Here is a 15,588-nt window from a genome sequence, read left to right as displayed (position 1 = left end):
TTACGGTATTCATGATTAATTACACGTTCTGTCATTCCCTTGAAAATAATAATGGATTCGCTGATGTAAAAAGAAAAAATTGCGGCCACAGAACGCACGTCTCTGCTTTTTGTTATTATTAATTTCATTTTACTTTCAGCTGACTTTTTATTTACATCAGCTGATTGAAAATGCCGCATAGTATTAAAATGCATACAATTTTAACAATGATTTAAAAAGTATGGAGAAGTCTTAAGTGCGAGTCATGTTGTTTCTGATTTATAAATTAACTTACAGAATCATCCCTAATTTGCGTCAAGTTCCACACGTGAACAAAATAAGACAAAGAAGATAAAGAAGCTTGTCCTATGATAACATCGCAAATCAGAGTTACAATCGAGGCACCTGTGACAGGTAAAAACTGTACAATTTCTTGGAAATTTGTATGGTTTTACAAGACTCTTGACAGACAAAACCATACAATTTTTGAGAATTTGTATGGTTTTGTAAAAAAAAACCAAACAAATTATCAAGAATTTGTACGGTTTACTCCTGTCTCAGATGCCTGTTTTGCAACTCTGTTGCAAACACAACTTGTCAAGATTCCAAAACTTTATATTCTATTTGTAAGCATGCCTGCCTCCCTTGAAGTAGATTTATAAGATTTCCTATTGACATTAAACAGTTTAGCACTAAAAATAGCAATGAGTTTATGTCTATCACTTAATAAAAATGCAATTTTGATGTTGAATGAGTTTAATTCTCATCTGCAATATTCTGTTCCTTATAAACATTTTCATTGATCGACTTATGATATTTCATACGTCAATTCAATAAGACCATAATAAGATATTGATAACTTTCTACATACTATATAATGCCATTATAAATCACATAAATTCTAACATGCTAAAATCAATATTGAATTTGTTTGTGTCAATATAGCTCTATAGCTTAGAATATGTAACTTAAATTCAGACAACGAGTCGGTATCATTTTTCGCATCTAAGTATATAATGTGTCGAATAGAATAGTATTGGTGACTGAATGTTTGATTGATTCTGGTTGAAAGTTGAACACCTTAACAGATAGGTCATTAGTTCTCAAGCTACGATGTGCTGCTTTAGTTTAGTTTAGACTATATAAAGCAGTTTTAAGTGATGATCTTAGAATATAGTAAGTTTTGAGCATTATACTAAGTTTTTCGAGTCCAGAAAGCTCATTAGTAGTATGAAACCTGATAAATAAAAGGAAGTAAATCCTGCGACTGAATAAGTTTAGCTGAACTGTCCCGAATAGCGTCAATCGATCAAAATTCCGTCAATAAACCGATATGATTCAAACTTGGTACCGAATTTGGTTTGAATTCTGCACCGGGTAGTCCTGACTCTGACATGGCGCCAGATTTTGAATCGATTACCTGACTTGTGCTATTCAGGTGAACCAGAGCTCATTCATGTCGAGCCAACATCAAGCTCTGAACTGAAACAAGTGAATTTATGAAAAGATAAAGTCTCAAAAGACCAAATCAATCAATTGGAATTAAGTGTCATATAAAGTCTAACACTACCAAGTCACTAATTCCATCATATCGATACATAAATGATCCTAAATCATTAAAACTGCCAAAATTGATAGCCAAAAGGTCAAAAAATCGCATGAGACCATCCAATGATCAACAATTTCGGGTCATGCAGTCTAGACAAAGATAAATGAATTGGATATGAAATAAATAATTGCATCAGCCTAGTCAGATAAAAAAAAAGTTTGTTGATCTTTATTGTGTATCTATGGCTTAAACACACTTATTTGCCAAGCTGATTAGATTTATTGTAAAATCATTGTTTTTATTTTAAAGGCAGAATTTTGAGGATATTTTTGGATTTACAAAAATAAAACACACTTCACCTGCTGTAGGTCACGTATAATCATGCTCTGGTTCTATAAATAAGTACAGAACTATAAAAGTAAGATATTGACCACTTTAATCGTCAGTTTATCGACACGATAAAAAATTTATATCAAAAGAAAATTAATTAATTAATTGAATTATTAACCTAATTGCCGATTAAGACTTAATTGACTTGGTCAGTGGTGGGCAACCTGAGTGCCGCGATACACTCGTGTGCTGCCATGAATTTCATACCCTTTGCGGTCTCGGTCGAGGTTAACCACCATGGTGTACCACGAAAAATAAAAGATTGTCCACCACTGAACTAGCCTTATGACTTAATAGACTAATTGCAGTGGTTGGCAACCTTTGTGCCGCGGTCTAGTGAGCCAAAAATATTTGGAAATGCCATGAATCGTTTGCCGTTTGCATTAGTCATTGTATTGGTAATTGGCAGACTGAAGCCAGCGATAGAGCCAGCTTTAAGCGTCATCTGAGGAAGCCTATGGATCTGTACGGCTAGCGAAGTTGGTAAGTGAGTCAGTATGCATTGTGCGGTTTCAGTCGAAGCTGACCAACAAAGTGTACCGCGAAAAACAAAAGATTGCCCACCACTTGACTAACCTAATTACTAATTAAGACTAAATGGACTAACTGCAGTGGTGAGCAACCTATGTGCCGTGGCCTAGTATGCCAAATATATTTGGAAATGCCATGAACCGTACAACGTGTACGGTTTCGGTCGACGCTGACCACCAAGTTGTGCCGCGAAAAATAAAAAGATTGCCCACCACTGAACTAGCTGTACACCAAGAATTAATTATTGTTAAACCGCAATAAAATGTTTTGATTGATGTGCAATATTCGACCACAAAAATATAAATTTTTTTTGTTTACCCGCCCATAAAAATCCTACGAAGCAAATTTTATTATTATTAATTCACCGAATTTCTTTCCTACAATAATAATAAAATGAGTGTCAATGCAAAGATTCCTAAAAAATGGCAACAATGCGAATAAAATATTTTCGTCATCGTCATCGACTCAGCTGATCGAGCTTTTTTATTCATTCGATATACATTGCTGTATAAAAGAAGAGAAATAAAGACGGAATGGAAGATTTTTTTTTCTTCATCAAGACTTAAATTGCTATGAATTTAGTTGTGTTACAGTTATTAATAAACTTCTGGGTATGATAAGAATGTTTACGACCGAGCAAACTAAATCGATGATTCTCCAAAAGTTGAAGGCCATTCTCGTTGAGCGTAAAAATCAAAACAGAATTGAGATTTTTTTTCTTTTATTGAGCGCAAAAAAAGGCATTCGTTGGCATCGTTGCCAACTTTATTATGCGAAGAAATAACTGAAGTATCTCAAAAAATTAAAAAACTTAATCTGATAGATTGAAAATAGAGAAGCACTTCTCCGTTCTCCGTATTGTTAAAACAAACACAATGAATACAGTTTTTAAACAAGATGATTTAATGACTAAATATTAGGACAAACGGAGATGAAGAAATGCAAATGTAAAAATCTATATCAAAATAAGCTAAGCACGTGATAATTTGTTATTCAAGTTCCTTTTTTTGCGGTGTTTGCTTTCACCATTCGCTAAACCATTATAACTAATTAATTAATTAATTTTGTGTTTTTAACACCATTCAGTGGATATATATTGTTGCTTGCAGATGCAATTTAACAGTCTATAATAATTGATTTTTAGGGAACGGACGACAATCTTCTTAACAGACGTAAAAAAAACTTACCTAGTGGAAAATTTGGAGATTTCGTAACGATTTCGTATTAAGGGATTGGAGAAGGGTTACAATAAGAGTTCCCGATGCCAAGACCGAGACTTAAAGCATGCCTACCCAAGGGAACATTTGGAGATATCTTAACGCTTAATGAGGAAGTGTGGATGATTTAAAATAAAGGTTTCAGATGCTAGAACAGCGACCGAGACTTCCCGGGGAGTCCTCTTAAATTTGTCCGAGAATGCGACAAAGCTTACTTTACAATTTGGGAACGGAATTCAAATATTGGTTCATGATTCTGTTACAAAGCGTTACGTAGTTACGTTACGCATTGCGTAATTTCCAGACATCTCCTAAATGACACTCAACCATCCTCATTTTAGCAACCATACTCTCTGTCTCTTAGGAGCTATTTTTGCGAAAAATACGGGTCATAATAAAAATAAATAAAATTAATGGAAATTTTTTTTATGAAAAAAATACGAGAACTAGAGCAACATTTTAAATTTTATACAGGTCAGCATTCAAAAATACAGCGACAATCTATTGCAAATACACAAAAAAATGATCACTCTGGTGATGTGCTTCGAAGCTCTTATGCTTTTATAATGTGTAAATTGATTTCTTAAACTCTTTTTAGAGGTCGATTTTACTGAATAGAGTTTGATTAAGAATCGATTCCTAGAAAATTATATGATCAACGTAAGTTTGAGTAGAGAGTTAGTCATGACCTACCCTTTGTCTATCATATTGTGATACAAAGAATTTTGTTTTGAACTTGGTAATAACAATCACAACAAAGGCAATCACAATTCGAATTACAGGAAGTTAGCTAGAGATCAAGACTTCTGAGTCGATAAATCTCTAGGAATTCACTTGTAGTCTCGATCTCAGACCCTGCTTTGGTCTCGGACTCAAAAATTCATCGAAATCGAGACTTTAGGAAGCACAACCAGTCAGAATCTATTACGACTTAAATTTAGATTTCTCCATTATTAATGCATTGATGCTTTTAGTGTGATAGACATGGATTAGACGTCCAAGTCTGATTTTACTTAATGCTGCCTTTTGGAGACGATAGATCTCCAGCTCTGCACAATTGCATGCCCCAAGATATATCATTATATCTATTAACAATTTTATTCTATCCCCAAGGTTCTTAAATAATTCAATTATTATACTCAAGTAATTTGTGAACGGTCCCGTAAATAATTATTAATTGAAAGTGAGTTTGAAATTCTCAATACAACAAAGCTTTTTGTGTAGGCTCAAATGATTCTCAAGGTTGATCATAATAATAATAACCATCCACAACACCCTCAAGCCCATACAAATCACAAAACAAAATTTTCGATTGCTGTTCTCTCACTCAATAATATTTTTTTTGGAAGCACCAAAAAATATCTAAAAATAAAAAAATGTAAACGCCAAAAAAACATTGTACAACTCTTCCATATTCTTTGTTGTCGTTCTTTTCAGCATTTTTATGCAAATATTTTCCAATGATTAATTTCTATGATAAGTCAGCAGCCAGCAAAAAAAACTGGCGCTCCCGGGTATATTCAATAGAATTCATTTTTGTAGAGTATGTTAGTATATCCAATGCAAATGATGAGCTTCATCTAAGTAGGTAGAGTTGTTGATTTGGAAAATTTGTTCACTTTGGCGGAGGAAATTGAGATTTCTTAGAATTGGAATTTAAACTGTTTATTTTGAGCAATTTATTTAAGCAGGCTAAATTGTTTATAATTTTTGAAGCTATAAATCGTGACTACTTTGATTTTTTAGCACACATTATTGTATTACAATGTTTGCATAGCTTTAGAAACAACATTATAAGGAAGCTTTATTTTGTGTAGCCATAATATGAAGCAAAATTTTCCCCAAAAAAATATAGAATGTCCATTTTCTCGATTGTTTTCGAGAATTATCCACAATATTTTGAATTTTGGATATATTTTTGAGTAGAACAAGCTGCGATTGGTCGATAGTATGTCTAGTTCTAAGCTTGATGTAACATGACAAATTACAAAAATGTCAGGTTTATAACTAGACACATGGTCGACTAATCGCAGGCTGTTCCCCTCGGAATTGGAATTCAAACTTTTGAGACTAAAAAGTGGATGAAACATAAGGAAGTGATTGATTTCAGTTCTGTTAATTACTTGCTAGATCCATGTTCCAACGAGGATTCTAGGTTTCTCCAAAAAGCATTCTATCTTACTCTATTGCTGGTCTTATCCCAAAGTTTGTACAAATTATCCGTTTCTGGATCTAACTGGCATTCTGATTCTAGCTAACTATGGCGTCAGTTGTTCCTAATTCTCTTATAGCAATCCAAACGTCCATACCTTTATCCCAACACGCTCCAACTATCACTACCCCCATAAACCCAATTATCGTGCCACCACTAACCATTTCATGACCAGTTAATATGGAAATTACCCAATTCACCTCAGGGAATCTGAATCATGCAAGTAGTAAACAACTCTGTTTACAACAATATAAAAATTCTCAACTGTACGACAATAATAAAAATAAAAACTGGAATACGAGTAAGAAAACTTGTTGTCATGAGGGCTCGAAAAGTTCCATAGAGTAGAATTTCGTAGCATATGCAAAAAAAGCAAGTCTGAATTTGTGTCGTTTACGCAACGTGTTTTTACATTCATTTATTTATTTCAACACAATGTAATTATGCTTATCGGTGAAATTCATAATAGACAGCATAGTGGCACTGTTGCCATATTTAAGAGGACTTGTTGAAAGGGAAGACACTCACTTTTCTTAATTAAATAATAAAAACAGTAGGTTAATTTATAAATGATAATCACTTTTCCATCCCACATGATGACATTATAGGAATGAAAATTGTATGATAATAATGTCTATTGGCCTTGAAGCTATATTGAATGTCAAGAATGAAAAAAAAACGAATTAAATTTCTTTTTTTTTTATGTTTATATTCTCAGTGTGCCTCGATTGAATTATATTAGAAAAAAAAGTCACATGAATATTATTGAACATGATATATATTCGATTATTCTACTCAATTTACAAAATACAAAAACCACATTTGAGTATTAATATCATGAGCATGTGTACAATTATAACACATTACATCAATATCAATCAGATTTTAAATGTCAATGTTTAGTGATGAATTGAACTTGATGGTCAAATTAGGTTGAAAATGAAGCTTTGAATTGAATGGCTACTAAGGAAGTATACTAATGTGTGCTACTTGTAGTATGCTAATATATACTTCTTGTAGTATGCTAATGTATACTTCTTCTAGTATACTAATGAATACTTCTTGTGGTATTGTAATGTATACTTTTTGTAGTATACTAATGTATACTAACGTATACTTCTTGTAGTATACTAATGTATACTGCTTCTAGTTTACTAATGTATACTTCTTGTAGTATTCTAATGTATACTTTTTTTAGTATGCTAATGTATACTTTTTGTAGTATACTAATGTATATTTCTTGGAGAACTTCTTGTAGTATACTAATTCATATTCCAATAAATAATGAACCCCCTTTATATTATATTTACATATCCTTTGTTCAGCATGACACTTAGTCTACAACAAACACTAAGAACACAGAACAAAGTCAACCTTGAAATTTTCCAATACACCTTAGTCCTGCAATGCGGCAATTAGAATCTCATTTTTTGCATTTTTTCTCTAATCTAAAAACGGTGACTTGAAATGGCTCCAATATATGTTCAAAGGTCTAGCAAACAATAATTTTTTATAGATTCGTAAACAAAAACTCGACATTATCTTCAAATAAAAAGTTCATTTCAATGTCGTTTTATTCGCAAAAAAAAAAATTGATCTTTTGTTGTTTTGTAGATCCCAAAAAACTTCTTTTTTTGTTCCTTTTCATGATAATAAATAAAGTGATACGTCAAACGCTTGGTCATTTCATCACTTTTATGGCGAGATAATCAATTATATGAAGTGTTTGGCGATTTAATCAAAAGAGAAATAAAAGTCACTAGACATCACTATGTGCCGCACATCAACGTCAAATTGACTTCAATTAAAAGTTCGTTTCAAATTTCATAATAAATTATAGGAATTAACAAAAATTCCTGAAATATGAAAGGCAGTCGTGTGTTTGTTTTACTAGGCAGGAAATGATTACGATTTCACCAATTCGATTTGTAATCAAAATAGTGACGATTGCGGGTCTCCATTTGTATTACAATTGTTATGACTAAGAGACAATGGACAATGTCACAGGGTTGTATATTGGGGGTTATGGGATGGGTTCTTTAAATCTCGTTGTAGGGAAGTAGACGAAGGGTTAGATCATTGTTGTAAAACAGGCACTTGTCATAGGGAAAAACCTTACAATTTCATGATAATTTGTATGGTTTTGTAAGAAATTGTACGGTTTTATATGTGGCAGGTTCCTGATTTGCAATTCTAGATTAGAGTATTACAGAACAGAGAGTAACTTCTAGGTTACAATTCAAAATATTTTTGACCGTTACATTTTCAAATGTTTTTGGCATTTAATTTTTCAAATATCTTTTGACCGTTATTTTGCAAACATTTCTCAAAATTGACAAAATTCTCAAAAAGCCTACCTAAAATTCATCTAAGCAACCACAGGACACACCCCTGCAACCGATAATCACGCACACAAATCAAGTCTAATTTGAATTATAAGTAAAAATGTAGGAAGACGTGTGCGCCCGTATACATTATTTGTAATAACAAAGAGACAGTAAGTGAGGAAGCAAAACAATCATCTACAATTGTCTCACATTTCAATTGATTTAATAAAAATAAGAAGAAATTATTTCGTATTCAAACAAATCAATTCCGTCGTCTCTTTTTTTCACGTCATTTTTAACGCAATTCTGACGAAATTATTTTAGTTCATGATGTATTTATGGCAATGGTGATAAATTAAATCTCGTTAGCTACAATGGTTGAAAATTTGTATTTATGAAGTACTATAAATTATAATTAGGACTAATTAGGTACAATCTATTTGATGTGACATGCATAACTCAAATGCCGATGATTTATATACAGTATAAATCCCTAGTTTTTTATGATTCATCGATGATATCACCACTAACTAATCCACTACAATTACTGCTAAAATAATATTGACTCATACGTCAGTTATCTCATCGAAGCAAGAATCTTCGTCCCAATCATCCTCAACTGGACTTTCCATAATTCAAACTTAATTTTGCAATCTCACTGTCCACAATTTAATAATTTTAAGACTTTATCTCTGTTCACATTCACTCGAATTCCCGCAGCAAACTAAACAGAACAAAACTTTTGTGGAAGTCCTCACCTTTGAGTATGATAATCAATGCTTCATAGATTTTAGGAGAATGCCTTGCCAAAAAAAAAAAAATATTTTTTATCTATTTTCCATTCATATGGAAAACTTAGACAGCACAAAGCACTAATATTGTCTCATAAAAACCCTGCTTAAATGTCACTCAATGTTTATGACAACGAACAACAAAAAAAAAAGTGAAAAAAAATGATCCAAATAAACATTTATTTTTATGAATTGTGAGTGGATTATAGCGGTTAAAGAAAGAGCATTCAAGAATGGATGAAGGCAAGGGGGTGTACAAATTGAAATTAATGTGTGAATTGAGCATTCTTTGAAAACAAAGAAATAGAATTTTAGTTGAAATATTTGGAACTGTTTCTTCCGGGGATGTCTATTATCAAGCTTGATGACACTGACATCTGAGGGAGGTCATGGATCACAACTGATCTGTACGGCCAGTGTAATAAGTAAGCAAGCTGACCTTGACCAGCCGCATAGCTAAGAAAAAATACAATCTATTATGAACTTGCTTCCAACAATTGACATATGCCACATTTAGTTTAGGTTTCTGGAAGTCAAGTTCAAGCACTGAATAAGATACTACTTGAGTGACAAAACATGGTTGCTAACATCACTGAGTCGTCGTGGTGACGGTAAAACGTCATAATGACGTGAAGAAGCCTTGATGGCCAATTTTTGGATAATTTTAGTAACGATAAATTAAATATGTCGCAGCATGTCGCAAAAGGAATGACATATTGGGATACATTTTATCTATTCTGAACAGGAAGCTATCATGACGCATTCAGGGCACCCACTGTGACGTTAACCAGGCGATGTTCAATTGCCTTGACAACTCAGTTGCGCAACTTGCAAGATTCTCATATCCATTCCTATTATTGACCACAGTAGTCCTTTATTTCTACATTATTTCCAACTTATTCACCCCCTCGATATTTAAATAATGTTCCGTTAGTGTTATAGGAAGAGTAAAGAAGTCTACAAGTCGTTGAATAAATTTGATTGTCACGAAATGGACTTTGGTGATTCTTGATCTTTTTCATTCCGTCATATCGGATCAACGTTCTTTTTATACGCTTTTATTTAGGTTGCTCTGTTTAAGACTTTCAAATTTTCAAGTACCTACTTCGACCACTTCTCCTTAACTTCAAAGGCTGAAATTTGGCATAGTGGTGTATTATAGGCTAATATAGAACACATTAAAAAGATTTTTGAAAAAAATTTAAATTTTGCTCTAGTTAGGGCCAAAAAACTAGTTTTTTAAGGCCAAAATCTACGATTTCTTGATATATTTCTGCTTTCATGTAAGCTTGAGAGCTGAAATTTGGCATGAAAGTATATCATAAATTACACTGTACTAATGTAAAAGGAATTTTGGAAAATTTCGTTGTAGTTAAGGCCCAAATACTTGTTTTTTTTTTACTGAAAATTATAGGATTTTTCGACATATTAACTACATATCTTATCCGATTGATCTGAAAATTTAACGAAATCTTTCATTAGACATTCTTAATAAAAAGCAAAAAGATTTTTGCAAAAAAATTGAAAGTTGACGATTTTATAATAACAAACCCTAGTTTTTGGCCTGTTTTAAATTATAAATTTATCTTCATGGAAAACAAAATCGTAATTTTTTAAAATGTGTGTACTTTTCTAGTTAGGACCAAATTCATTTCGAATTAAAATTTTAATTGACATTTAAAAGCAATTTTTAGTCTTCAGTATTGATTATTCGGATACTAACAATTTTTGATAAAGAAAACTAAAAAGTAAAAAATAAAAATATGTAAAAAAAAGTTTTTAAAGATACGCTTTTATTTAGATGCAATGAAAAGTAGAAAATAATATTTAGATTCCAGTCTCAAATTAAAAAGAGACAAATTTTTAAAATTCGACAAAGAAAATTATAATAAAAGCGTGGGCTTTGATAATGACTTTTGCAGATTCGCCCACGCTTTTATTATAATTTTCTTTGTCGAATTTTAAAAATTTGTCTCTTTTTAATTTGAGACTGGAATCTAAATATTATTTTCTACTTTTCATTGCATCTAAATAAAAGCGTATCTTTAAAAACTTTTTTTTACATATTTTTTTTTTTTTTTGCTTGGTTCACTTAATGCGATGCAATCAAAAGCTTTGCAAAATGTCATTGTTTGTGTACAGGCACATCGGCTATGTGTAATTAAAAGTAGAAGCCCAGTAACACATGAAAAATGATGAAACATTTTTATTTTGACGACTTTTAACTAACTCATTGTCGCATGCTTTGACTAATTGGTGGAGATAACAAGTTTTTTTCACTTAATTATATTTGATAACATTGCAGTACATAACAATTTTAGTGTCAAGGTCTATATATGAATAATTGATTTTAATTTATCATTCTACACATATGCATAAGAATTACTTTTACCACTTGATGTGAGAAGCAAATTGTTAAAAAAAATTATAAAAATTGCCAGCATATATGTGTGCATGCTGTGGGTCAGGGATGTGTTTAAGGGTGATTTGGATGATGTACTATAAGCTGGATTGGATAATGAATTGAATTTGTACTTTGATGACTATCAGTGTGACTTTTAACACAGTCAGGATCCAGAAATTTGAGATTCTTGTGTAATACTACGGGACTTATAAGAAACAATTTGATAGGACAATACAGCGTGTTCACTATGGCACGTCTAAGTTGCCGAATCAACGATAAGACGCAAAGTTGCTTTGCCGGCACTATGACGACTAGCATTGTACTGTATTGTACCGCTAGGGATAAAACGAAGCAGTTGATGAAAGACAGTGTGGGATTTGATACTAGAAACTGAAAAGCCTATAGACTAGCGGTAATTAGCTTCAGATGCCATATAAGGAAGGCCATGAATCGTCATGCTGTATGATCAACAAAGGAATTAATCATAACAATTTTGAGTTGGACCTTACAATCACTATTCCGTCAAAATCATTCTTTAAACAAGAACCATCCCAAATTGACCCCCTAAACCCATCCTGAATATCCCTCAACGTCAAGTCAGTCCACATTATCCACGAAACCACAGAAATGTTATTCGCGCGTTCATTGGAAAATCGATCGAAAATAAAAGCACCAACAATATGTCAATTTCCATGCTGCATATGAATAGGTAATGGGACACGAAATGAAGCATATCGTTATTATTTTAGGTACTTAAATTTTTTTGTTCCTTCATATCATTATTGTATGAGAGATAAGTACGATAATAATCAAAATATAGATACTAACACTGACTGCTCAAGTATACACGAGCATTTAAAGTTGTAATGACTTTTGTCACAAAATATTGTAGTTCTGTATATAAAACAGAATTACTACAATTAATTACATCCAGTTGTATATGTCAAGGAATTTTAGTTCCTCATAATTCAATTTTTGAGAAAAAACAAAAACAAATAGACATAGGAATCATATGTGTCTGTTATGGTTCAATGAACTTCAAGGAAAGGAAAAAAAAATAGAAAGTATGTCAATAATTATTGTACATGAACAGAATTGTACACAACATACACTTTGTAATGACTGATGTCTACAGTAGAATATGTAATTGAACCAAATTCTTTCGATGCCTATCGCATCAAGACGTGTCAATTCTAACAAATAATTAAGAGAACGGATATATAACATGTTAAGAAGGTATCACAGCTGAATGATAATGATAATTGCCGTCTCTACCTGCTTTTTTTTTTCGTCAGTTCTGTTTTATAGTTTTAGCAATTTTTATTTTTATTTGACATTTTTGTTATCACATTCCAGATAAATTTTTATGTAAGAAGAAGAACTTCATTTAAGCTAACAAAAATGATTTAATTAGGTTTACTTTTTTTTTCGGGGTAGATAACAGTCTTGTACACAAGTTGTAAAATAATATACACTTTCCTTCAAAAAGTAAGTTCTCTTTATGTTTTGTTTGAAATGATGAGTTCATATTTCGCCTGTGAATTACTCAATTTATGACTTTAAATGATGGGTATGGGCAGAGTTGGGTTACTTTACCAGGAAGTAGCTGTAGATGTCATTCTTAAATGACGATTACAGACTACAAACTAGAAACAATCACGATAACATCCAAGGAATCCCTGGAAAAAAGCTGCTGACTGGGACAGTATTGCATTTGGTATTGGAAATCGGCAATCAACTGCCATTGATAGATTACATAAAGGCGCCCATGGATCACAATTGATCTGCACGGTCAACAAAATAATTACATACTAGGATTAAAGGCGATAATAATCACAAGAAACAAAGTGTCCAAAGGTCAATATCAAAGCAAAAATTTCACTGCTTGCGATTTCTCTAATCTCCTGCATATTTGTGCCTAACTAGTCACATTAACGGCCTTCAAACTGTAATATTCACTCATCACAATCAGTTTAGAGATAACAACTCTGTAGGAAAATAAATATTTCAAGCAAGTCTGTTTAAACATCAAGAAAACATTTCTGACATTGTCAGGAACAAGTGATAGTGACGTTGATGTCCTATTCATAGTTCTTTTTTGATAAATTCTCTCACTTCCGCTATGTAACGCTTACATATTATCACTTTTTTTCTCTGATGATTCAAATTCTTTGTTTTTAATGATTTGCGAATGGAAATAATAATATTAAAATTATTACTCGTAACTCACCCGGAACTTACTTGTGAAAATAACAAAGTTCTTTGTCCAAAATTGATATACTACAATCGTAATCCCAAATTTTGTGTCGTTGATAATTTTTTATGCCAAATTAATTATACTTTTTAATTTTTACTATTTGTTATTCACTTTTCTCTTACTTTTTTACACTTTACTGTATCTTTTTTTTCTCATTTGCTGTTTTTTTTTATATTTTATTCAATGACTTCGCGTATTATGTATTTCACTTTATTCGCTTTTATATAAAATTCGCGATAAAAGCCTCTACGTCACTATTTAACAATGTTAAAATCACTTATTTCGCAACATATAAGTAAACAATTTATTTCCTTAAAAAACATCCAGTCGAAGTTTTTTTTTTTGTTAATAAAATTTTATTATTTAGATGTGCACGGAGAAATAAATACGCGAAAACTGATAGCATAAAAGCAGAAAGAAACTAACTCAATATGAGAACTACACGTTAAATAATTAAAAAAACACAAACATAGAGAAAACTGTTTTTTAGAGTTCCGAATTTTTCTTTGTGTGTAATAATTTTACTTAAATAATTCACATTCACAATATGTATACTATAATAAATTTTCAATGCATTGAACCTTACTTTCAATAAAATTGTGTATGTATTTTCAACTACAGTTTATGTTATTTTGTACAGATATTAAGCAATATAGATTTTAATAAATTTCTCTATGAAAACTGGATTCACTGGATTTTACCCACAATTCCCCACTTTTGTTTACATTAAAAAATCTAAAAATTTTCACTTTTCCTGAATGAAAATGAGCGGGAAACTACCCTATTATACAATAACAATGTCAATTAGTGTCAATAACAATCAGTCATCGACAATCTTTGTTGTTTTGGCATCAAATTATCAACTTTAAAAATGTGGGCATTTCAACACTCATTTAACCGATTCAAAATATTTGCAAAAAATTTAAAATTATCGTGCATTAGATCGTTAATTACTTTAACATGGAAAGGCTTGTTTCATGTAAATAATAACATAAATTTATGAGCTCATTTAATCGATATTTTTTTTCCACTAAGCGTATGCTTTTGAGCCTTTGCGTGATCAAGACTTAAGAACTTTCTGGTGTGTTCATCACTTGTTTTTATGGTTTCCTCATTTTTCATAAAGTTTATCACACAATAATAAGAGAAAATGTAAAAATTAAAGCTAATATTGCATATTGAGCATGTTTACCCAAGGATAATGTTGATGATTTTGGAAAATGTTTACTTACAAAATCCCATTCAGGATCTATGACGATTTTTGGACCCGATAATTTTGCTTGTGTTAACGGCGACCCTTCCTGTCCTTCCTCTGGTATAACAGAAAATCTACCCCTTTGTAAGAATGGTGATCCGCCAGGCTATTTAAACAGACAAGATACAACATCATTAAAATTTATAATGTCAATTCAAGGGTAAATGACGGCATAAAAATCACCTGTATTAATCTAAAACGTCCAACAACACGCTCCTCTGCTGGAGCTGCAGTTACTTTAAAACGTCCAACGTCTGATTCCATATTTTTTTTGTGACTATTATGATTTTCTCTTTAGTGCTAATATTCACAACATCTGTAATTATTTACACGAAATTCAAAATATTATTAAAGGCATTTCTCTCGTTCCTTCTTCTTCTACTATCGATGATGCCAAAAATAACATGGATATTTCTAGTTGACGGAAGCATGGATGAAGAAAAAGTTGCTAGTTTTATGTTGTGGATTTTGGAGGTCCATGGATTGAATAATTTGGGAATTTTTCTTTTTGAGTCATTAATTCAAATTCAAAATGTCCGTTAGAAAGGAAAACATTAAAATTTCAACTTTTCAAACCGAAGACCCCTGACAAATTGAGAAATCTAATTTGCGACATTTTGGCATAGTCATGGCCGTAGTAATTAGCAGAGACTAAAATTTATGAAAAATAATCTTT

General features: G+C 31.8%; 1 protein-coding gene across 5 annotated transcripts in view; it reads right to left on the bottom strand.

Annotated features, from left to right (window-relative positions):
* SNF4Agamma (SNF4/AMP-activated protein kinase gamma subunit) overlaps window positions 1-15,588 on the bottom strand; it is a 72,411-nt gene that overhangs the window by 53,998 nt on the left and 2,825 nt on the right. For 3 of the 5 annotated variants that reach the window (XM_070642857.1, XM_070642856.1, XM_070642858.1), the window contains exons 3-4: window positions 15,096-15,228; window positions 14,890-15,018 (exon numbers count right to left, since the gene is read on the bottom strand). In XM_070642857.1, the coding sequence (XP_070498958.1) occupies window positions 14,890-15,018; window positions 15,096-15,176 (210 nt within the window). In that variant the 5' untranslated portion in view covers window positions 15,177-15,228. Of the gene's footprint in view, window positions 1-13,630; window positions 13,942-14,889; window positions 15,019-15,095; window positions 15,229-15,588 lie in introns of those variants that run through there. The other 2 variants (XM_070642854.1, XM_070642855.1) reach the window with 2 other exon arrangements.

This window comes from Chironomus tepperi, unplaced genomic scaffold (assembly GCF_022539635.2).
Source record: "Chironomus tepperi strain 1889 unplaced genomic scaffold, CSIRO-AGI_Ctep_v1 contig_298, whole genome shotgun sequence".
Taxonomy (NCBI): Eukaryota; Metazoa; Arthropoda; class Insecta; order Diptera; family Chironomidae; genus Chironomus; species Chironomus tepperi.
This window is presented reverse-complemented; position numbering and strand designations above follow the sequence as displayed.